The 24,084-nt window shown below is 42.2% G+C and overlaps 1 protein-coding gene across 4 annotated transcripts in view; it reads left to right on the top strand.

Moving 5' to 3' along the window:
* The window catches only part of TANC1 (tetratricopeptide repeat, ankyrin repeat and coiled-coil containing 1), a 212,609-nt gene that overhangs the window by 169,285 nt on the left and 19,240 nt on the right, over positions 1 to 24,084 (top strand). For all 4 annotated transcript variants that reach the window (XM_066575989.1, XM_066575991.1, XM_066575988.1 and 1 more), the window contains exons 17-19: positions 663 to 848; positions 9,562 to 9,640; positions 20,781 to 20,914. In XM_066575989.1, the coding sequence (XP_066432086.1) occupies positions 663 to 848; positions 9,562 to 9,640; positions 20,781 to 20,914 (399 nt within the window). The remainder of the gene's footprint in view (positions 1 to 662; positions 849 to 9,561; positions 9,641 to 20,780; positions 20,915 to 24,084) is intronic.

Here is a 24,084-nt window from a genome sequence, read left to right as displayed (position 1 = left end):
CAACTTTTTTATGTTGTGGGAGCCTGGCAGCTTCTAATCCTCAGGACAGCATGAATTTACTGGCAGGTTCCTTTTAACCCCTCAGTGCCTCAGGATCTATATGCCCTGGGTGCATGGCAATAACGTGGCATAGTCTTGGAAGTCGAGCCTGTTCCATACATGGCTGGTGGCTGCTTTGACATCTGACAGCCACAACAGTCGCTATCAGAGTTTATGAAGGCTGTTAACCCTTTAAATGCCGCTATTAATGTCTTGTTTAGCCTCTGGCATAAGTGAGCAAATGATCGTTTGTTCAAGTTGCCTAAAAAAGTAAAGGTTGCTTTTTTTTAAAAAAAAACCAAAACATAAAAAACTTAAAAAAACAAACCATATTCGGTATTGCCATGTCCTTTAAAATTCAGTTCTTTCAAAATACAACATTATTTATCTCAGTCTTCAGACAACTAAGTAAATGGAAAAACAAGCGGGAATCAGAAACCAAAAATGGGTGTGGGGGGTGGAGGGGGGTTGCTGCATCATTACGGAGTTAAGATAGTTAATTACAATGGCTTCTTCAGAAATGTCTAAATAAATAGTCCCTCCAGCTGTTAATTACTGTATAGTTGTGGGTCTGTTTGTTCGCTTGTTGCTGTGAATAATGTATTGCTTTGTGTTGCATCCAGGTGGATCACATAGACAAGAAGGGGCAGAGTGCCTTGGTGCACAGCGCTCTGCGAGGCCACTGCGACATCCTCAAGGCTTTACTGAATTGTGACTGGACCTCCTCTAACCAGCAGCCGAATTACGTGAGAAGAAGTCACGCTCTTCAGCAGTCACTGACTGCAGCCGCCAGTATGGGACACACAGAGGTATGGCATTAACCACCCATATCACCTCACTGCTGCGCTCGTAAATCAGCAGTTTGTGCAAGTTACAAATAAATCTCATTTAACAGGCAAGCGGTAACGGGGACTTTTCGCATAAGACGGAATTGTTCTGCAGAACGCAGCAGAGTTTGTCGTCCTGCGTAAAATGTATCGGCATGGCCAACTTGTGGATTTTGGAGCGGAAATGAAAATGGCTTATATCTGCTGGTGTTTCGGTGTCAAAAACTGCATTTAGCTATGTGTATTTCGGCAATGGCAAATTTCGCTGTGTTCTTTATTGAACAATTCCGTTCTATGTGAAAGGCCCCTAAGACCTGAATATCCGAGCTTCCACCATCCTATGTCCTACACACATCACATAAGTAATAGCCAATCGGAGACAGGCAGCCAATCGGAGACAGGCAGCCAATCGGAGACAGGCAGCCAATGCAGTGGAGCTGGAGTCATTGGCTGCCTGAGTCTTCGGTGGTCTGATCAGAGACTGCTGTGAATTGCCTTCCCCATACTTTACACTGCAGCATTGCGTATTTCGCAGTGATTGAGTGCTATATTTAAGCTTAAGCGTGGTGTAGGTGCCCCAAGAAAGGAAATCGGTGCAGAAAATGCTGTATCCCTTTGTAGATATGGATGAACTTGTTGGGGTTGTTGCTAAGTAGAAAATAAATCATTTTCCTTTGTCTTTAAGGTAATAAATGAGTACAAAAGTGTAGAGTAAGATAAGGTTTTTTGTGCTATATGGGAGTTTTACAGGTTTTGGAACAAACTTGAAAACACATCAAATCTGTATAAAATAATCTGAACAAATTAGTCCGCAGATATAACGTTACACAGACGACAATCTGTAAATGGCTTTTTTCCCGTGTTCTCAATGCCCTGGACAACCATTAACTGGCAGGGTCGTATTTCACACAGTAGGGCTGGGATGGAGACACTGCACATTTCTGGGCGCTGGCAGCTCGGCTCTCAGAATTGACTGTTGTATCATTTGATATGCTGTGTGATGCAGTTACACGGAGCACAATGGCCCCAGAGCTCCAATTTAATCACGGTTTTACCAGCTAAACAAGCTTAACAGTATTTATTAGGGCATGACGGTAAAGAAATGAGGTCCAGTGCAGCACATGTGCTCCAGATCCTCGGGCTGGGATTAAACAATAGACACTCTGTGTCCTCTACTTGGGGTTTCTACATTTTGGGGTGTCGGGGAGTCCCGTGTGTCGCTGCTTTGATGGGATTTGTTCAGTTCAGAGACTGTATGGGCAGCGATTGTACGAATAGGGAAAGTAAATGCTGACACCATATTCTAACCCCTTGGCACCTTGGGTTATTTTGGGCACAATTCTTTTTTTTTTCCTTTTAGCCCCCCCCCCCCCTTTTTTTTTTTTTTTTTTTTTTTTTTAAACCTCAGCATAGCTGTATCAGGTTTGTTTTTGCAAGACTGGTTGTATTTTTCCGATGGCACCATTTAATGAATCATATCATGTAATGTAGATTTTTGTTTTAATCTTTTTTGTGTGGTGGAATAGGGAAAAAAAGTTGCGCAACTTTTGGGGGTTTGTTACTGAGGATTCATGTTTGTGAAACTCACCACACAGCAAAAAGGACACTGGTTTTATTCTTGTGGTCTGTGTGGTTATGAAGATACCATATTTATGTAGTTGATAAGTTTTAGTACTTTTGCAAAATAAGAGTCTGTTTAAAAAAAATATACATATTTTTGTTGCAATATTTTGTACCCTCCTAACTATAAGGGCTGTTTCAGAGGAGCATTATGGTAATAGCGTATTACGCGTGCGGGTATTGCATGCATAATATGCTGTACCAATACCTCATAGGGAGCCAAGTTGCCACTCACATGAACTGTGTAAATTATGTGCGCAAGAAAAATCACAGTATCTTGGCATGAATACATGACGGTGGTCTATTTTGACTAGTTGCGTGCCACGCGCATATATCTCATAGCCCGCACGCTATGAGATACGCTTGTGTGAGCCCAGCCTACGGGTGGTTTCATACCTGCGTGGGAACATCCGGCCAGAGGTTCCGTCACAGATGCAGCTGCCTGCAGCACTTATTCTTCCTACCCAAAACTGAGCAGCTGGGCAGAAAGCAGGGGGACCCCATTATAGAAAACGGTGTCCCAGCACTGTTCGGTTGCGTCCACAGACTTAACCATTCGGCTACAGGGATTCCCCTTTCCTGCTCCCGAACAGAGCGGAAGCCCCAGCACAGATGTGAAAGCACCTTTATTTTGCCGTTGATGAGGCTATGTGAGGACTTGTTTTTTGCAAGACAAGCTGTGGTATTTATTGGGCCCATTTTGGGGTATATGTGCCTTTTTGATCACTTTTTAATTTAGTTTTTTTTAGGTAGGCAATGTGACCATGGTGTTATCAGTTATGTTTATTTTGTATTGTTTGTTTTTAAGTAATTGAAAAAGGGTATTTTAACCCTTTCCAATCCTTGTGCAGATGAGAATAGGGCTGATCCCTCTGCACTGTGACGGCCCTTCAGATATTTGTAGACAGCTATAAAGTCTCCTTTCAGCCTTCTTTTTTGCAAGCTAAACATTCCCAGATCCTTTAACCATTCCTCATAGGACATGATTTGCAGACCGCTCACCATCTTGGTAACTCTTCTCTGAACTTGCTCCAGTTTGTCTATGTCTTTTTTAAAGTAGGGTGCCCAGAACTGGACACAGTATTCCAGATGAGTAGAGGGGAATAATAACCTCACATGATCTAGACTCTATGCTTCTCTTAATACATCCCAGAATTGTGTTTGCTTTTTTGGCTGCTGCATCACATTGTTGACTCATGTTCAGTCTCTGATCTATTAGTATGCCCAAGTCTTTTTCACATGTGCTGCTGCTTACCCCAATTCCTCTCATTCTGTATGTGCTTTTTTCATTTTTCTTGCCCAGATGTAGGACTTTGCATTTCTCCTTGTTAAATACCATTCTGTTAGTCACTGCCCACTGTGCAAGCTTTTTTAGATCTTTTTGAATACTCTCTCTCTCTCTCTTCCCTAATGTTACCTACTCCTCCTAGCTTTGTGTCATCAGCAAATTTGATCAGTTTCCCATCAATTCCCTCCTCCAGATCATTTATAAATATCTTGAACACCACTGGGCCTAGCACAGAGCCTTGTGGTCCCCCACTTGATACATTTTTCCACTTGGATGTGCAGCTATTTATGACCACTCTTTGAGTACGATCACTCAGCCAGTTGTGAATCCACCTAACAGTTTCCTTATCCATCCCATATTTGGTCATTTTTTCAATAAGTATAGTATGAGATATTTTGCAAATGCTTTACTAAAGTCAAGATAAACTGTATCTACCGCATTTCCCTGATCAACCCAGTCAGTGATACTATCATAGCAACATAACGGTAGTATCACTGACTGGGTTGATCATAAGCTATGATTGTAAGCAACAAAACGGTAGTATATATATATTAAGATTGTGTTGTTGGCATCCCACCAGAATAGAAACATTAAATGGCTTTGAGATTAGAAAAAAAAGTGGTTGTTTTCCCAGAAATATCGCAATTTTTGTCCTAAGGCTTTGTTTGGTATTGCAGCTTCGCCATATTCAAGCTGCAATACCAGGCACAGCCCGTGGGCAACATTGGAGCTGATTTTAGAAGAAAAGGACTATGTGGGGGATTATAATGGCATTTCCTGTTAAGAGAGGGAGGAGGGAGCTGCTTCATTCACAGTATGGACAGAGAGTGTTTACACCATAGACCTGGCTAAAAGATTAGTCACCATTATTGGTACTTTCTTTAATTTATAAGTTGGCAGTTATTGTGTTTAATATAAGAAAACGGGTCAAAATTCTGAATTTAAAGTTTTGAATAGTATGTAAACAGGAAAAGTAAAAATACCTTGTAGAGCAGGAGACGGGCTGTAGCAGACATCTACCCCAGAAATCCTAAGATCCTGTCATCTTTACATTTCACTAAAGAACTTCCAGTATTCTGGGCCCAGAATGCGGGACTATTGTTATATTTGTAGGTTTTTCACTGTGCCTAGATCTCTTGAAAATCTTTCTGACCTTGATACGGTGCCTTTAATTATAGCAATGTAATGATTATGGTGGCGGTTGTGTATTATAGGCTTCAGAAGGACACGCCTGCATCTTGTTTTAAGGAGCTTTGGAGATTGTGTAAACTTTAAAACAGATTAAAGAGGCATTTTTATAGCCAATTATTGTAGTTAAGAAGTTTTTCTAGGAAACACGGTAGTAAAGAAAATGTAGCACAAAATCATCACTCTGAAGTATTAGTGATGCACAGTTGGCCTGTACCTATAGGCGGTCCTGGGGGCAAGATGCTTGCTGAAGGCGATATTTGCATCTGAATACACTGAGTAATGTGCATTTTGTGTCAATATATTAATTAGGCACTTAAGGCACTATGGAAACGGCAAGAGGAGGACGTCCAAGTAGGGATAAGGGGAAGGCTGCGGAGGGCACAAGATGCTCATGAGGAGTACACCACTGCGTTTTTTGCTTTACATGTATAAGGCACCAGCCAATTTGTGCCTCCAGTTTTTTAAAATCTGATACCGGTGCCATGGCATATTTCATTTATGGGATGAACCAGAAAATTCCTATGGCCATGTTCGCATCTCTGGTATAATTTTGGCTCCATCATTGACTATAATGGGGTGTATTGGGCTTGAAATTACAGAAAACAAAATCTCACAGGGATTACTTCCATTATTCACAGCCACAAAAGCATCCCTACATTAGAACATAAGTTTTAATATATGTTTTAAAACTGCCTAGGTCCAATAAATAGTCAAAAACGCACATATATTGAGCAATTAATATTGTTTCATTAGATAAGTTCAAAAAACAGAGTGCAGGTCCATATATTTAAAATAGCCCATTACATGATTAAGTAGCCCTACTCATGAATTGAAGAATCTAGGTTTAGTTTGGGCACTGAACAACGATGACTGTGTTCTTGTCTGGAGACCTAGGGGTGAGCCCCTTAATCCTGCCTTTTAAGCCTGCATACCCGCCTTTATCACCTCTTTTATCCAAGCTAGAGGCGGTACAACAGGGTACTGGAGCCTCCATGCCTGCCCTTATCACATCTTGTATCTAAGCTAGAGGTGGTACAACAGGGTACTAGACCCTTCAAGCCTGCCTGTATAACATCTTGTATCCAAGCTAGAGGCGATAGTACAGGGTACTAGAGCCTTCATGCCTGCCCCGTATCACATCTTACATCCAAGCTAGAGGCGGCCCAACAGGGGACTAGAGCCTCCATGTCCACCTGTTCACATCTTGTATCCAAGCTGAAGGCGGTACAACAGGGTACTAGAGCCTCTATGCCTGCCCGTATCACATCTTGTATCCAAGCTAGAGGTGGCCCAACAGGGAACTAGAGCCTCCATGCTTGCCCGTATCACATCTTTTATCTAAGCTAGAGGCGATACAACAGGGTACTAGAGCCTCCATGCCGAATGTATCACATCTTGTATCTAAGCTACAGGCGGCCCAACAGGGTACTAGAGCCTCCATGCTGCCTGTATCACATCTTGTATCCAAGTTAGAGGCGGCCCAACAGGGTACTAGAGCCTCCATGTCTGCCTGTATCACATCTTGTATCCAAGTTAGAGGCGGTACAGGAGTGAACTAGAGCCTCTCTTCAATTATCCAGTTTTACTCAAAAAATCCTTCCTTTGCTCGGATATTGTAATCACTTGCTTATATAAACGTTATAATCACAGAGAGAAAGTGTCATGGATTCTGACAACTTCTGGGGAGGGATGGTTTTGACCATGAATGTATATAAGAAAGTTAGTTTTAATGTAGGGATTTTTTTGCGGCGGTGATTTAAGTCTAGCGGGCTTCCATCATGCTGCTGGTATTTTTCTGGGAAAAACAATTCGGCCTGCTGCTCTGTTTCATCCAGCATTTTGTACCCCAGTCTCTGATGCAGATGTGAACACGGCCCAAGCTACCGTAGACATATGTTAGCGTATCCTACCTACAAGCTAATGTCTGTGGGATTGCTATACTCTTCCCCCAATATCTGATGTGGCAATATTTCATGCCATTTGGCTATAACAATATAGACTCGACGTTGCAAGTCCCTTGCTTGTTCATTGTAGTTAGGACCGCTGCGGCATCATTTCCATTTTGCTGTTAGTAGTCAGCATAATGTATGAGGACTTGAAATTAGGCCCAGGAGCCAAAGTTACTCTAAACACAGAGAACGGTATTTAATAAAGGTGGTGTTTCGGATTCAGAAACAGCGCCACTCTTGTTCCTGGGCTGTATCTGGTATTGCAGCTTATCCCCATTGAAGTGAATGCTGCAATAGCAGACACAAACCTTTTTCTTGACAAAATGCAGGCCCTTTTTTTCTAATCCTATGCAACCCCTCCAAAAGAGTAACTTCTCCGAAGCCTGACGTGATGCGGCTCCTCGGGTCACCCAGAACTGTGTTTTTTTTACCCTGAATGAAAACGGTTCAACAGCAATGTGACCATGGAAACCGTTTATAAAACTATGCAGCCATGATGTTGTTCTTCTCAGCACATATAAATAGACGAGGTCTTAAGACTATTTTAGTTACAGTCTAGTAGTAATGATTAATGTTGCAAGATCCTGGAATATTTTCCATATCGAATGTGGCGGGCTCTCAGCTGTTGTACTCAACAAATGGCTTAATTAATAACCACCTACTACACTTCAAGAATAAAAGTGATTGTCCACAGTATGCACTAAGCTCCCCCTAGTGGAGGGTTCAAGCAGCCAGGGTTTTATCCATTTAATGGATTATTCCCATCTCATAAAGTAGTGATATACCACTAGAATATGCATCTCTGTATGATTGGTAGGGTCTGACCTACGAGACCTCCACCGACCCTGAGAATTAGGGGCAGTAGCACTGATTCACCCCATTTCTCAGCACTGCTGCGTCCCGTCATCTGCTGTGAATGGAAACTGCAGCACAGCTCCATTCTGGGGAAACCAGTTGGGTGACGGGGAGCAGTAAAGGCAGAAATTGTGATTTGATGCTGTGACCACTTAATTCTCAGGATTACCAGGGTTTTATAGGTCCGATTCCCACCGAGCATACAGTGAAGGCATATCCTATCAATGGGAATACCACTCTAACTTGTGCACTAATTTTGGTGCACAATGTCGCATTTACGCACACCCCTTTTACTATGAAGCCTTGCTCTTTTGTTGGTCATGTTGAAAAAAAGGGTCCAAAAGTGTCTAAAGCACATGATCGATATGCTGCAATGCTTGTAAGACTGTTTTCTGGTGCAATTTGTACAATGTGTGTCACATTTTCAATAGTAAATGAATTAATCTGCCCTTTACTTTTTCCTGAGCCGACGACACTTGTCGGTTTACTGAATATCTCTCTCTCAGGCCTCATTCACATGAGCGTGTGTTTTGCGCACACTTAATGCACGCTTCTAAAAGAACCAGTGGGTTCCTACAGAAGCATTCATATGCAGAGAATTTGAAGTGCAAACATGGCGCACCTAAAAAAGATAGGACATCATGCACATGTACATGCACGTTTTCTCAGAATTTCCATTGACTCCTATGGGAGCAGGGGTTAATGGAAACTCTGTTAATCCCCACGGGGAGTCCCCTCATCACTGAACACTCTGAGCTGTGGCAGAGGACCACGATGCTATCTCATGCGCTGTTGCTGCCCCATTGAAAGCAATGGGATGAAGGCAACCCCCACAGTGATGATTTTCGGAGAGAAAGGGGGGGGAGTGTGGAAATATAAGCCCTACTCCGAAAACCATCCCTAGCTGTAGAAAAAAAAATCTTAACTGTCCTACAAGCACTGTCCGGCTCTTCTCCCCGATCCCCGGCAGTCGTCTTTTTTCTGGTGGCCAGGGATTGAAAAATCCCCGATTCCTGAAAGCGCTGGCTCTCATTGAATGACATCTGAGCGCTGCCTCTGATTGGTCACAGCTCTCAGGCAATCAAAGGCAGTGCTCAGCCATTCATTGAATTCAATGAATGGCTGAGCACAGGGACCAATTACAGCCATTCAATGATTGAATGGCTGTGATTGGTCCCTGCGCTCAACCAATCAGAGGCAGCGCTTCCAGGAGGCAGGGATTTTTAAATCTCCGGCCAGAAGAAAGGGATGCAGAACTGAGCCGGGTAGAAGATGCGCCGGAGCCCTCGACAGCGTTGCCAGGTAAGTTTAGATTATTTTTTTTCCTACAGCTATGGGCTATTTTCAAGCAAGGGCTTGTAATATAAGCAATGGGATAGCTTCACGGTACTCTGCCACAGCTGTGGCAGGGAATTCTTTCACCCCTGCGGGGAGTCCTATTACCACTGAACACTGTGATAGTGCTGTCACAGTGTTCAATGGTAAGGGGACCTTCGTGGAGCAGCTGCTCCAATTAACGGGCAAAGTTTCATGTGCAAACTTTGCCCGCTCACGCATTTTCCGCTCATGCGAGCAGCAGGTTTTTTTCGCGCACAAAGAATCACGCTCGTCTGAATGAGGCCTCATGGGATCATTTATACAAATAGGTATATATTAGAGAACTGCTAGAAATGCATTTCCACAATGTATGTGAAGTTTCCTCATGGATGAACTTTTAATTCTGCCGATGCATTTATGTTTATACCGTCACACTTCTGTCCTAATCAGCAGAGCATTTATATTTTTTTTCTAGGTGGTGAAATGCCTTTTGAACCATGATCAAGATTACCCAATAGACATCAATGAGAACGACACGCTGTGGGGAGAGACAGGTAATCATATTCTATTGCTTGGGTTATATACTTACCGTAGATGTGTTACTGTTTAACCCTTTCATGACCAAGTCACATCCCACAGTTCTGGTATTCTCACTTTGAAAGAATCTTTTTTTCTTACTTTTCATGTGACATGCCTGCGGTACATAGAGGCTTGTTTTTTTGCAGAACTAGATGTATTTTTTAATGTTACCATTTAACTAACTATACAATGTATTGGAAGACTTTTGAAGAGAGGAAATAAAACAAGAATGCATAGTTTTAGGAGGTTATATTTTTATGGCATTCATGCTGCACTAGGCATTATGTGGTTTAGTACCATTACAGCAATATCAAATTTAGATCGTTTTTTTTTTTTTTTAATGTACTCATAAATTTGGTGGTGTCACATTTTTGCCGCAGTATGTCCACCGTAAAAACAAGACCTGTCCAAAGATGGTGGAATTGTGTTTTTTTTATTTTTTTTATTTCCGTTTCACTTCACTTAGAAGTTTAGAAGAGGGAAAAAACGAAAATGGGGAGAAAAGGGGTGGTCCTTAAAGAGTTAAAATCGGATCACTGCAGTTCTCATGGAGGACCAATGACATCGGGTTGTAGAGAAAATATCTGCATATCTCGGTGATGATCCTCAGTAATTATTCGGACTGGTTCTACCTACGGGAACGGCTTCCTATCGCCTTGTGTATATGGGGCAGGTGCTCTTTAAACCGCTGCTTTGTTCTCTCCTTCCGCACATTTTCTGTGATTCAGGTCATCCTTTGACTTTGTTTCTTCATATTTCATGCTGGCAGAACATGTATTTTCCCACGCCACACCTTGATCAGGAGAAATGTGCTGGATGAATGGCGATAACAACAGCTGATATCTCTGTTGGAACATGACGGGACGAACGATTAAACTGCTGTCTACACCCTGTAAATGCGCATTTATTGCCCTGCTTTGTCTTTTATTCTTTTATAATGGCCATACAAAAAAGTGACAATGCCACTTAAAATAATAATGCGGGGAGCAAATTATTTTATTTCTCACCCTCATAGTACACAGATATACTGCCATAAAACATGGGCAACAGTGTAATAAATCTGCCTGCTTGTTCATATGTGGGCTTTATCTAATATGAAAGCCCATCGAGTGGTCATGTGACTGCATCATCCAGTAGCTGTTGTCCATGACAGCCAATCAATGCTTTGCTTTCATTTCCCAGTGTCTGTAATCTTATTGGTCGTTATCACCGCTGGTTTTATTAGTGCTAATTTCTCTTAAACTCCCAATCTGATTTCATTAGAGATTCGAACCTTTCATCACCGATTTTTCCTTCCTGCTTCTTTGTTCTCCTCTGCCATCCTTTCTCTTGACGTGCATTTCCTCTACAGCTGGAACCATTTTACATGTCATTGACTCACTACGGCTGTAATCCTCTCTGTGGTTATTGCCGGCCTAATATGAAGATGCCGTATTAGTGATGAAGCCATTTTCTATTTAGGCAAAGCTGTGTCTTCAGACAGCAAAAAGAGTCAATACGTGATTCCAGACGTTTTTTCTTAATTGTCATATTTGGGATGTAATATAAGCTTTGTTCACATTATTGTTTGGGGGTCCGTCATTGTTTTCCATAATGCCAGAAAAAGTAATGCAGCACTACTTTTTACGATAAAATTATGGACACCGTGACAAAAATCTGAAGGGGACCATTATAGCCAATAGGGGACATCAGATGGGGTTGAATACCTCCATACGTTCTTCTCTTAGGCCCCTTTAATCCACCCACTTTCAACCATCCTAGCTTATGCAGAAATTTCCTAACAATCTATGCACATACTGCGCTGATTGGCCAGGGCTGAACACATCGGCAGCACTGGCCAATCATAGAGTAGGTATAGTGCATTAGTAGTCTAACACTACCACTGCATTGGGAGGATTAGGTAGTCTGAAGATTGCGTCATCCCTGCTCCTGGGACAGAATTTTGCGCTGAAACCGAGAAACCATGAGGGTTGTTTTCATTCCTGAAATAATACATATAGTAGCTTTTTGTGGCCATAGGGAATTTTTTCAATCCAGTTCTGGTGGGATGCGACCAATACTAGAGTAGTATATTTCTGGAATATTGGACGGTAAAAAGTAAATGTGTATATACACTCATTTGCTGTAATTGAGCCTCTAGATCGTGCAAACTTGTAGTCTATTGAAGTTAGTGTCCCAGATGGCCCCATACATGCTCTCTTGGCCATAAATCCGGTTACCCGGGCAGCCACAGAAGTGTGGCAATGTTGTGGAGACCTTCCTGTGGCATCCTTGTGTGTGCGGCTGCCTTTTGGAAGCTGCTCTGAGAGGAACACATGTGGCTGCAGGACATCCTGAACATATCGCTGAGCTGTCATTGTCCCTCTTACCACCACTAGGGCTGACCAAATGTCAAATGCGATGGCCCCCAGACCATCACACCGGCAGGGGGCAGTGTGCCGGTCCACCGCAAAGGCAGGATTGAGGCGCTCACCCCAAACTAAATCTGGATTCATAACTAAAAAAAACAGTTCCACTCCGTAGCAGTCCACTTTAGTTGTTCATGAAGGTGATGATGCGTGTCAGTCAGTACACGTATTGGGCACCATGAGACCAAATATCCTTCCCACAGGGGCCTGTAAGGATGTCTCCGGATAGAGGCAACAAAACCGTTGGAGCTGCTTGTGGGATGATCAGACAATCCTTTTAATAGTGGTCTGCCAAGGGCATCCTGAGCCCGGTCACCTTGTGTGCCCTCATGCATCCACTGTTAACAGTGTGGTCACAATGGCCCATGTGTCGGGCAATTTGTCGATACAACCATCCGGCTTCTCTCACTCTCAGTAATGCGCCTTTCTCAGACTCTGGTAACGGAACAAATTCTTTTTCATTGCATCTAGTGGTCAACAAGCTGTACACAAGCAGAAGAAGAGGTCACTACACACAAGGAGCCTCTGAGAGCCTCTTATAGGCCATAGGTGAAACCCTTTTTAGGGCCACAGGTGACAAGATTGTCCATCTAATCACCACAACTATCATCATTTACATATCTGCCTGAAATGGAACTGCATGCCGAGTTTTGCAGCCAAGCACCAACTTCTTCTAGGGGCCGGATTGTTCTAAAATCCTGCGGCTAATTGAATGAATATCTGTTCATTCCCCACATCGAAGTTTTATGAGGTTCCCTATTACTTTGCACATCCGTGTCGATAACTAGCGCCAGACTATCAGACTTTTCTGATTAGTAGAAGTTCGATCAAAGCTCTTTTATTGTATTCCGCAGTTTATCTGCTGTCTCCATTTTATGGAAGCGTTTGGTAACGTACAAAGTCTTTAGAAACAGAGATATTAACTCGTTACCATTAAAGTATTATTTAATCATTATAAATTCCCGTAACCAAGATTATAGAAACCATCTGTGAGGGGAACGTAGAATGCGGAGGATGGAGCTATCTGTTTCTAGGAGGAAAAACCTCTCTAATCATGGCAGCTGACAAGGCTGATGTACAAAAAACTGTTTTCCAAATCCATCTGACCTTTATTTATATCACTGTGTACTGTGTGGCCTTTGATCAGTGGTCTTTGCTTCGGCAGATTGGTTACACATGTTCTTTATTTGGCGGATGGGATGTTACGCTCTCAGTTTCTTGTATTCGAGTTTATTTTGCTTCATTAGTCTACAAAACCGTCGAAAACTTACCAAACTCTCTAATGAGAAGTATGCTGGTACATATTTTGCCCCAGGTTTCTAACATTGTAGTTTTTGCTTTTCAGTTTGTGAATGCGTAAAATAAATTCAATGTTAACGAATTGGCATCCATTTATAACTAAGGTGGCGTGACTTTAAATGAGGCCCTTCAAGATAGAGCAAAAAGATTTTGCAGACAGCATAATAAAAGTGCTGTTGCTTCACGACCGCTTGATACTTGACCAGCAGAGAAGTACACAGCCAAGGTTCCATGATTTGAAGTCTTGAAACTGTTACAATTCACAATTTGGCGCAATTTAGGCTATGCCCCTTTTTGACCAAGTCGGAAAAACTGTCCAAAAGTATCTAAAAGCTCATGGTAAATGTGTCGGAAGCATGTAACACAGTTTTCTGGTGGAATTTGCGCAAAAAAAGTGTTTTGAATGGTAAAAAAAAGCCTTAATTTGTGTATTCACCTGTGTGATTTCATTTTTTCACGGAGCGGTGATCCATGTAAAAAGTCACAGAATGTTCTATTCCAGTGTGAGTCTTGGACCAGAATCGCCCATTCAGGTCAATAGGTGCATTAAAAAAAATGGAATGCACTTGTATATGAGTTTTAGATGACATCCATTGCACCTCGTGCTGTGTTTTTTTTTCACAGCCGCGAAAAACGGATGACACATTGAAAACACAAAAACTGATCTAACGCATGCATACACTCGCAGTGAAATTGGTCAGTTTTTATTGACCAAAATTGCACTCACCCATGTGAATAGGCCTTTCGACTATGCTCACACGTTGCAGAAATGCTACAGGTTGGCTGAGGAATTTTACAAGTATCCGCACTCCGTGGCGAGAATCCACAGAGCACGTGGACCTGCAGCGCGGAGTCTAAATCTGCAGCATATCAATATTCAGCACATCTAAACACTAGATTTCATCTCTTCAGATAAGGGGTAAAATTAGTGTCACGGTCTGCATATAATTAGGGCTCTTGCCCGCGGGTCTTCCTGCAGCGTTTTACCCATTTTACAACCATACGCTCTACTGGCAGAGAGGCCACGGGGACCACATATGGCAATGCACATGCTCACGTATCACACGGATATGCGCAGTGTGACTCTTGCATATTGATGTGCAGTGTCTACATGGACTTCATTCACGGCATATCACATGTCTGTGCAACGCACGCGTGATACGTGGTTATAACACAGTTGTGGACATGAGCCCTAACACGTGCAGGTTTTGATATGATTCCAGTTAAAGAAATTCTGCAGTGTGTGTGTGTGTGTGTGTGTGTGTGTGTGTGTGTGTGTGTGTGTGTGTGTGTACTCTTTTGCAAGCGATACCCAACAACTTTGGCCACAACGCAAATCATGTAGCCAAAAATCAGAGTATAGCCTCACAACATTGATGTCTAATGGATAGAAATGAGATCAGGTTGCAGTTTTCAAGATCCGTCAATTTACAGGATGAAAAAAATCTTGCATACAGAACTTTATAGGCTGGATGCACACGGGTGGATGTGCATTGTGGAATCTGGAGCGTGCGTCCGCCTCCAGATCTCGCAGCAAATACCCCCTGTAGCATGCAGTGGCAAAATGCGATTTCCTTACACGAGCAGAAATTGATTGCACTTTTTCGCTCATGGAGGAGAAATCACAGCATGCTCTATTACTATTTGGATTGTGCACAGACTGTTTCTGTTGAAGTCAATGGAAGCCGTCTGATCTGCAGCCCTTTCACAATGACGTTGCGGATTCTGTGTCTTCTAGTGACGATGTGGTAAAAGCCATGATTTAAAAAAAAACAAAAAAACCCGTATTGCGCATGTCTGATGGCTCGCCATGCAGACCATCCGGCGAAAGAAAAAGGTATGCACGGATGCCATCTGGGCACAGGGTTGGATCATGTTGTGGGTATTCCGCATGCTAAATCCGATCTGCCCGTGTGCATACGGCCAAAACGGAGCCTCCGACACAGATGTGACCCAGTACTCTCACACTTCGCAGTCCCCTTGCATGCTGACCTTCTTTATAGTATTTTCTTTTGTCCTCCCTCGCAGTACTCGCCGATTCTTTTAATACATTTAATCCCTTAATGTACATGTTTAATCCGGTGAACTAAACAGACGTCAGACGTATATTTATTCGTGTTTAGTTTACACTTAAACAAAAGTTTTCTCTGGATTGAAGGGAGACGGCGAGCGCTACGTGTTGGCAAACGCTGTGAGAGAGAGTCTTTACATGATTGTAATGAGGGGATAGATTGTACGGCGCTAATCGCCAGTGTTTACATTAGCCGTCTTCCAGAGCCGCTCGCACCCCGCTCTTCATCCTCCTCAGGCTTCGGGCCTACTCGGCTTCTTATTACCCTCCCTTAATCCGGCTGTCAAACTCTTCGTCTTTCCTTCTGGCAGACACGTCCTCCTTTATTTCTTCCCCTTTTTCTCTGTCAGGTTTGTTGGGGTAAGATCAGAGATGTGTCAGATTAATGGCTTCCCTGTTAGGTGCTGAACAGACACCAGAGCTTGTTCTGTATGCTCACATGATTCTCTGAAAACATTTTAAGATCTGTTTTTGTGTTATTTTTGTGTCTTGAATAAACAGTGCCATAACCCTGCGTTGTCTTAAAAATGTAGGTTTTTCCTGGCAGGAGAAGGGTTAGTGGAAACACGTCTGCCAAGAGAGTATCAGATAAGAGTCGTCCTTAGCACAAAAATAGCCGGAATTCCTGAGCATAACTTTGCCATGATACTGTTTATTTAAGAACGCTGTGGGTAAGCCAGTTTCCGAATATGGTAAACTGGATTCAGGGTGGAACTCGCAGCCGGCCGCCATCATCCATGGTAAACAACAGGCCATAATTATCGGGAACATTCTTGTACTTTATTGCTGCCCCCACACCTCTCCCTCCTTGTTCTGCTGCTTCCTGCATTCTCTACAACTTGCTTTCTGTTTGACTCTGCTGCTAGTAAAGCTCCTATGATGGAGAATGGCATCAGAAAATGACCTGCTGCGTGAATCAAGTTTTAACATTTGTTAAGACTTTTTGGTGATTTTTTTTGTTTCTTAATTTTTAATGTCACAATCTATATTTAAAAAAATTAAAAAAAAAGAAATTCTAAAATCCTGCAGTTCTCACACTGACCACTAAGCCTAATAATAGTCTGACACTTCCTGTTCTGTAGAGATCACTCCTCAGCAGTAAATTTATTATCATCACAGGCAGGATTACAATGAAAGGTGATACTTCTGTATAGTTAACACAGCACCCACCATTCACAATAAGTGATGGTCACAGCACACCTCCTCCTCCTCCTCCTCCCTGCACAGAGCATGCCCCCAACACTCTGCCTTAGAAGTCTATGGGTCAACTCCTGTCCATTATGTGCTGTAAGGAATATCTCTGCAGCTCAGGCAAGATGTCCGCCCCTATAGTTATGTACAGACAATACAATTAAAACAATCTACAATCAGAAAATGAAAACAAATTAGAAAAGTGGAATATTTGTTATGTTTTAATTAGCTTTCCCCCCCCCCCCCTTTCCAAAAAAAATTAAAAAATTTAATATATATTATATTATGCCGTATATATGTGATATGTCCCATTTAAAATGTAGGATTGCATATGAGATTGTACAGGGTAACTGCTTACTTAGCAGTTCCATAATGAATTATTGCCTGATTCTGCAAATCTTTCAGCAGTGCCTTCGTTTGGTGACAGATTCACCATTTCCTACAACTCTGTGTATTGATACCCCAACATTTTAAAGTAAAATCCACTTTTGGAAAACTTTTTCTTATTGTACGGCACTTAGGAAAAAACATCAGAAGTTATTAAATGATCATAGCCTTCATACATGTATATGAAGCAATGCAACTCAATGTTTATAGATAGGGCGGGGAGGACAAGTCTGATATAAAATAAATATATGTATATTATATACTTTTTAGCATCGTAATGAAAGCTAAAAACAGATCTTTACCTTTTACTGTTGTTTATGTGTTCTTTGAGGGTGACTATAATGCACCTGAAAGTCCTATCATGCAAGCTGTTGCCCTTCTGTATATTGAATAACTTGACCTGGAAGCAAAATCTTTAGCTGGACACCTAGCCATTATTTACCTTAAGTCGTCCTTATGGCCTGGTAGGGTCTAGTTATGTCTGAAGGTTCCGCATAAATGCCTTTTATGAATGGAAAGTGTATGCCAAATTTAACAGGGGAGATTATGTACTGTGTGTCAATGAAGTATGCTGTCAAGTTTAATCCTGCATAGGACGGAAGAACATCTCCTTGGAACAGCTGTGATTGGTTTGCAGCCAACTGTATAACTACTTAAGTTCAAAAAGATACTGGGTCAAAGCAAAAAAGATATTCATTTTTTTTAATTTCACCCCTTCACAACTAGTGGATCAGGAACCACGTGAGGCTATCTGACCCAATGCAGTTGGCACCTTAGCTGTTGACAGCTGTACATATTAATGACACTTGGGATATTATAATTTCCCTGAAGGTTGATACCAGGATCTGTGCCATACCACTGACTGTTGACATCTGGTGAAGCACTTGGCTCCTTGGTCAGAACTGTGCAACAGAAACTAAAGCTAATGTCCCCTTGTTCAAGCTTTACCATTTGGGAAAATGGATAGCAAGAGAGGGCAAAATTGGGGTGGGCTGTTCTCAAACATGTCAGCCGCTTATCACAAAAAAAACTGTTATAATTGGTATTGGTGACCAAATCTATACTCGGTGGAAGCGTATATAAAGTCTATGGTGTGTTGAGTAAACCAACCCAATCAGCCTTAGATTAGTAGTCTCCACTCTGTGGTCCTACAGTCATTGTGGAACTCTAAAGCCCGACCAACAGTGACTGGAAAGCCACAGGTTGTAGACCACTGCCTTAGACTGTCGGCAAAATTGACAAAACCTACAGATCATAGAATGGTAGAGTTGGAAGGGACCTCCAGGGTCATCGGGTCCAACCCCCTGCTCAGTGCAGGATTCACTAAATTATCCCAGACAGATGACTGCCCAGCCTTTGTTTGAACACTTCCATTGAAGGAGAACTCGCTCCCCATCAGTTTGACTTTGCATCAGTATATGGATGCCATATTGTGACGGCTTCTTGCTGGACAGCCATTTATCTGGGGCTGTCTAGAAGATTGGTATTAGATACACTAAATCGATCTCTTCTCCTGAAGTCAGGACATGAATTCTTGTCCTGAGCAGGAAAAGCTATGACTTCAAAAAGCACTAATCAATGGCTAGAAATGTTCTGTGTCCCTCTGTCTTATAGGTCATTCAATCCTGGTATGAAAATGAGAGACTGAGGTTTGCTAATCTGCAAACGAATAAATAATCTGAAGTCAGACACATTAACGAGTTGATTGTCTTTGGCCAACACTTTGTGTCATTCATCTCCCTGCACAATGACACCATAAAATTCTGTGCTCGTACTTGGCACCACTGAACACATTTGTAACCCGGCCAAATGTTAGCTAAATGGCTTCTTATTGCATTGTAATAATTTGTTTCAGAACGGCGCGAGTCAAGTGATTGGCCTCAATGAAGGAGGTTATTGAAAAAAGGCTTCAGCTGTAAATTCTCCAACTTCTGTATTGAAAGGGAAATGAGATAGTAAATAAGAGCGCAGTATTCCGAGAAGGTTATTTCTGATGTTTGTTTCTCCACCTTGGTACACAAAAGGCAAAAAGACCGTATTATACCCTAAATGCACAACCAGTAATGTGTGCTACATTAACCCCCTCTCTGCCTAACAGTGGCTTTACACAGGGCAACCATCATCTGAATAGTCGATAAAACATACAAACGACTGTTGTCTGTAGGCTTTTACAGAGAATGATTGTTTTTTACTTTCACTAATTTTGATCAATTTGGCTGAACTGTTGGAATTTTTAAATATAATTTATTGATTAGTTAGGAGACGTGATGTTCTTTGGCTGGCGAGTATCTGAAGTTTAGACTCCTCTTTAGTGGCCGCTCATTGGTTGCAGAGTCCACTGAATGTACATAAATACGTACAAGTGGTCTTCAAGGAAACACTCGCTGATGCCATCTCTTGCTGGTTTGACTGAACAGTCGGTGCTGCATCAAGTGTTCCCTTGAAGGGCAAACCAGCAAGAGACTGCAGCAGCAAGCGGTCCTTCAAAAACCAGCAGGGGGACTGTGCTATCAAGGATCACTCCAGTGTATTTGTGGGTTTTCCCAAGCCAATGAGCGTTCAGTAATAAGGAGGCCAAATGTTCAGAAACGGCGGAAGCCAATTAGCGTTCAGTGCCGATCATGTACATACCTCCCTGCAGAGTTATTGACTAGTTGTTAAAAGACAATGAATAGCTGTTTATATCAGACCATAGTTGAATAACCAGCAACTATTTCTAGGTGATCTGAAACAAAGCGATTGGTGAACAAATTCTTGCTTGTCACCCAGCTGTTGGCCGTGTTTACACGAAGCAACTATCTAGCGACTATTCAGCTGATAGTTGTGCTGTGTAAAGTCACTCTCTAATGTACTGCCTTAGGTCAGTCTCACACGACCGGATTTAAATTGCGTCTCAATCAAATGCATTGAATTACACAGTTCTGTGTGTGTGTGTGTGTGTGTGTGTGTGTGTGTGTTTTAGTGTTTTATATGTTTACGAGAATGGACGGTCATGGCCTCTCCAGCACACTATTCTCCTGCTGACCTATTTTTTAATGATCTCTTTTGTGACACGATGTTCTATCTTCCGTCACTTCTTTGTCTTTTGTTACAATCCTATAAGACTGGACAAATCACTGTGTCCTCCAAGAGCCGCACATCCTTCTAGTGACGTCATCGGTCTCGCCATCACTTTGGCTACAAATCCCTGCTCTCGTTAAAGTGGAGGATATTCTGGTGTTGTAGACTATCCATGTGATGTGCCATACCACAAAATAAATTCCAACACCTCAAACCGTATCCTGTATCGCTGTAATGTCGCTGATCCATACCGAAAGATTGGCTTTTTAGGGCTGTTATGTGAAGACCTCTCCATGAGATCTTACATCACGTTACGTCTGGTCACATAAACATCTGTTTTGTAGTAAATTACAGACTTCCAGAAAGTGGGTTTAATTCCTCCCCACTTGTAATCTATTTAAGTAGAACAAATTATGCGTTTTATTTAGCACAAGGGGATTCTTGGATTAAATAATTCATATAACCAGACACAGTCTCACTTTTTTAGGATTTATTGAGACCGACTCCCCATGAGGACCATATACCTCCTACACAGAGCCTACAAAAGTCCTTAAAATTGTAGCCTCGGGGCTCCAAGGATCATAGAATGTCTGAAATATCCAGTGAATATATATACAGAAGTGTGCAGATACATACATACCCCTGTAATATAAGATGTGGTTTTATGAGTACTTATAATATCCTTTTTGTGTGGTTCAGCTCTTACAGCAGCTGCAGGACGGGGGAAGCTGGAGGTTTGTGAGCTGCTTCTTGACCATGGAGCCATCTTGTCCCGAGTAAACCGACGTGGCATCTCTCCACTGTTCTGCGCCGTACGCCAAGGGCACTGGCAGGTAAGGCAAGACAGATGACTGCATATCTTATGTCTCATAGCAAAGATCAAAATAACCCCTCATTATGGTGCGGGGTTTTGTTAACCAGGACTGGAGTTTGGCCATGACCCTTGGGCTATTGTTTGCTAATGGAGCAGTTCCTCTAGACTAGTGTTTCTCAAACTCCAGTCCTCATGACCCCCGAACAGGTCATGTTTTCAGGATATTCTATAGTAAAAACATCTGTGGCAATGTCTGACAGTAATGACATCACCTGTGCGATACTGTGGAAATTCTGAAAACATGACCTGTTGGTGGTTTCTGAGGACTGGAGTTGGGAAACACTGCTCTAGAGCTAAGGGACCTGCACATGATCTTGTCATGTAATAGCAAAGGAGAAAGGCCTAAAACAACACTAGGCGGCTTCTTTTCTCAGTGCATAGTTTGTATACCTGAGATACCAAAAGTCATGGGATAGCAGTATGTAAATTGATTATGAAGTGGCCGTTACGTTGGGTGACGGCTTGGGAATGCCCACACTTGTTTAAATGGTCAGATGCTCTCTTGTGAGTGAGGTTGAACACTGACGAACGTGCTCATGGCAAAGCAAAGGGAATTATCAGAGCCCCAAATGAGACATGATGGGGGGTGCCAGACAGATGAAGCTTTCTATTTCCAAAGTGTAACATTCTTCGATCCACAGTGTCACACATTTACCTGAAAAACGTCATAGGAGGGAATTACCACCCACAGTGGACAGCACATTGGCCATCCACGGGTACTTAATAATGAAGACATCTGGCCTCTGACTAGAATTGTCCATGTGAACAGGACTCCAGCAGAAATCGCATGCACATGTCCTGCAGACAACACCAGATAAATTATCTCACCTGTGCTTGTGAGGCTGTTAACTGGACCCTAAAGGACTGACATGTGGTGTGGTCCGATGAGTCACGTACTAGTTCTTTTGGGCTGATGGCAGGGTTTGTGTCTGATGCCAACCCCATGAACCCCAGCTGTCAACAAGGCACTATGCTGGCTGGTGGCGATTCCGTACTAGTGTGGGTTGTGCTGTCATGGCATGAAATGGGTCCACAGTTCATCTAAACATGTTACTGACTGGTGTCCACTACATTTCACTACTTAGTGGCTATTTGCAGATTTTCATGGACTTCATGTACCCCCATAATGATGGGATATTCCAGCAGGATAATGCACTGTGATATCGGACCCAAGTTGTCCAGAATTGGTTCAAGAAGCATTCTGGAGAGTTCCTACAAATGGTGTGGCCTGCACATTTGCCTGACATAAGCCCAATTGAGCATTTATAAGATGTGGTGGAGAGGTCCATTCACATTTGAGATTCTGTACCTGCAAATACCATGTAGCTGTGGTGGCTATCCAGATGGTGTAGCCTATTGTTCCTCCAGATGTCTTCTGTCCACTTATGGAATCGATGCCGCATCGAGTTGCTGCACTTCACTTGGCTAGAGGGGATCTTACAAGACATTTCCTATCCCATGACTTTTGGCATGTCAGTGTATATGCCCTTAATGACAACATCCTTTATGATTGTGGGTTCTTCTCTCAAGAGCCGATGATAGGGCTTGAAGCAACAATATATTTCTTGGAATTACTCCCTTTACTTCAGAATTTCTGCCCTTACTATACAAATAGAAAGCCACCTGAAAAAAAGGTGAGGATTGTTATAGAGAATTAAGATTATGATATGAAGGAAAGATGATATTTCAACATACTTGGAAGTGCAGGAATGTCACCTTTCCTATAAAGGATTTTTCATGATCTTAAAATATCATCTCTGTGGGCTGAATGTAAAAATAACACTATATTACATTACACTGTACCTTACCAATTGACTCCTGCACCCCATCACTCCTGCTGCTCTTCCTTCCTAAGTCAACACTTCGGGTGACTACAGCATCCGACACCTGTTGTGTGTTGTTACAATAGATGTCATGTTGGAACATGAGGAACAACTTGAGCAGATGGAAGTGCAAACGAGCAGTGAAGCGTAATCGATAATGTTGTATAATGCACCGTTTCTTATTTCTACATTTTAACCCCATGTGCATATATTTTAACATTGTGCAAATACTTGGCGTCTTGCCCCTGACACAGTTCATTATTACATGGACCTTAAGCAGGATATGAGCAAACAGTACAAAGGTCTCTTTTTGCATTTTCTTTGAGGGATTAGCATTATCCAAGTAATCCCTATCTGTGTAATGCCGGCCTATCTACAGTTATTAAAGGGTTATTCTCATTAGAGACAGTTATGGCATATCCAACCCATCGCGCCTGGTGAGGTCTGGGACAGGAAATAACATACAGTATAATTTAACAATGCTGGAAACAGTAACCTTGGTGTTCAGCTCCTCCCAAAAAGACTAGAACTAATGTATTCATGGACCCTGAAAGTTCCACTAAAAAGTGGTCAAATAATATTTAGCACAAGAGGGCTCTGAAAAGACTGTTTTTGTCCCTGAAAGACACTTCTATAGAAATTCTAATGAGATAGTCTGGTCCTTTGTGTTCGTGCAGAGTCCCCTTTGCCTTTTTCCTTTTTCTATTTATCCTCTTCTAGTGGAGACAGCTATTCACAACACTTCATCCAGTCCCGGGACAATGCACAATGCCGCTATACAACGCCTACTATGTTATAGGATGAGATTCTGATCCGGCAGAGAGCCAGGTCACCGTAACCATTACCAGCGCTGTATAGAACGGCATGTCATGTTCACAGCGTTTTGCTCTGTTATGTGTAAATGTTTATTTCCTGTTTCTTATAAGAATATTTTACTTGAGATGATGAATTAAAATATGTGCAGAGGTCATCGGGATCATCTTAAGAAAGAATCTCCACATTTGGAAGACTTAGAACTCTTTTTGGTGTTTCTACCGAATCGTATAATAAAACTGCTTGTTGTCAGTGAACTGATACATTCTTGCTTATATACAGAAGATGGCAAATCGTACAAAACTAATACTCACCATTTGCTACAGTTAAACAGCTTGAACTCCACATTTATACATTTTACCAAGTTGATACAATGTAGTAAACTATCAGGGAATGAGAGAGATTTATGTGATGTTTCCAGTATATAGAATGCCTAGACTAGGCACAAATATAGAAAAATTTCAGGTTTAGTAGATCTGCGTTTTCAGTCTAT

Source organism: Eleutherodactylus coqui, chromosome 8, assembly GCF_035609145.1.
Source record: "Eleutherodactylus coqui strain aEleCoq1 chromosome 8, aEleCoq1.hap1, whole genome shotgun sequence".
Taxonomy (NCBI): Eukaryota; Metazoa; Chordata; class Amphibia; order Anura; family Eleutherodactylidae; genus Eleutherodactylus; species Eleutherodactylus coqui.
This window is presented reverse-complemented; position numbering and strand designations above follow the sequence as displayed.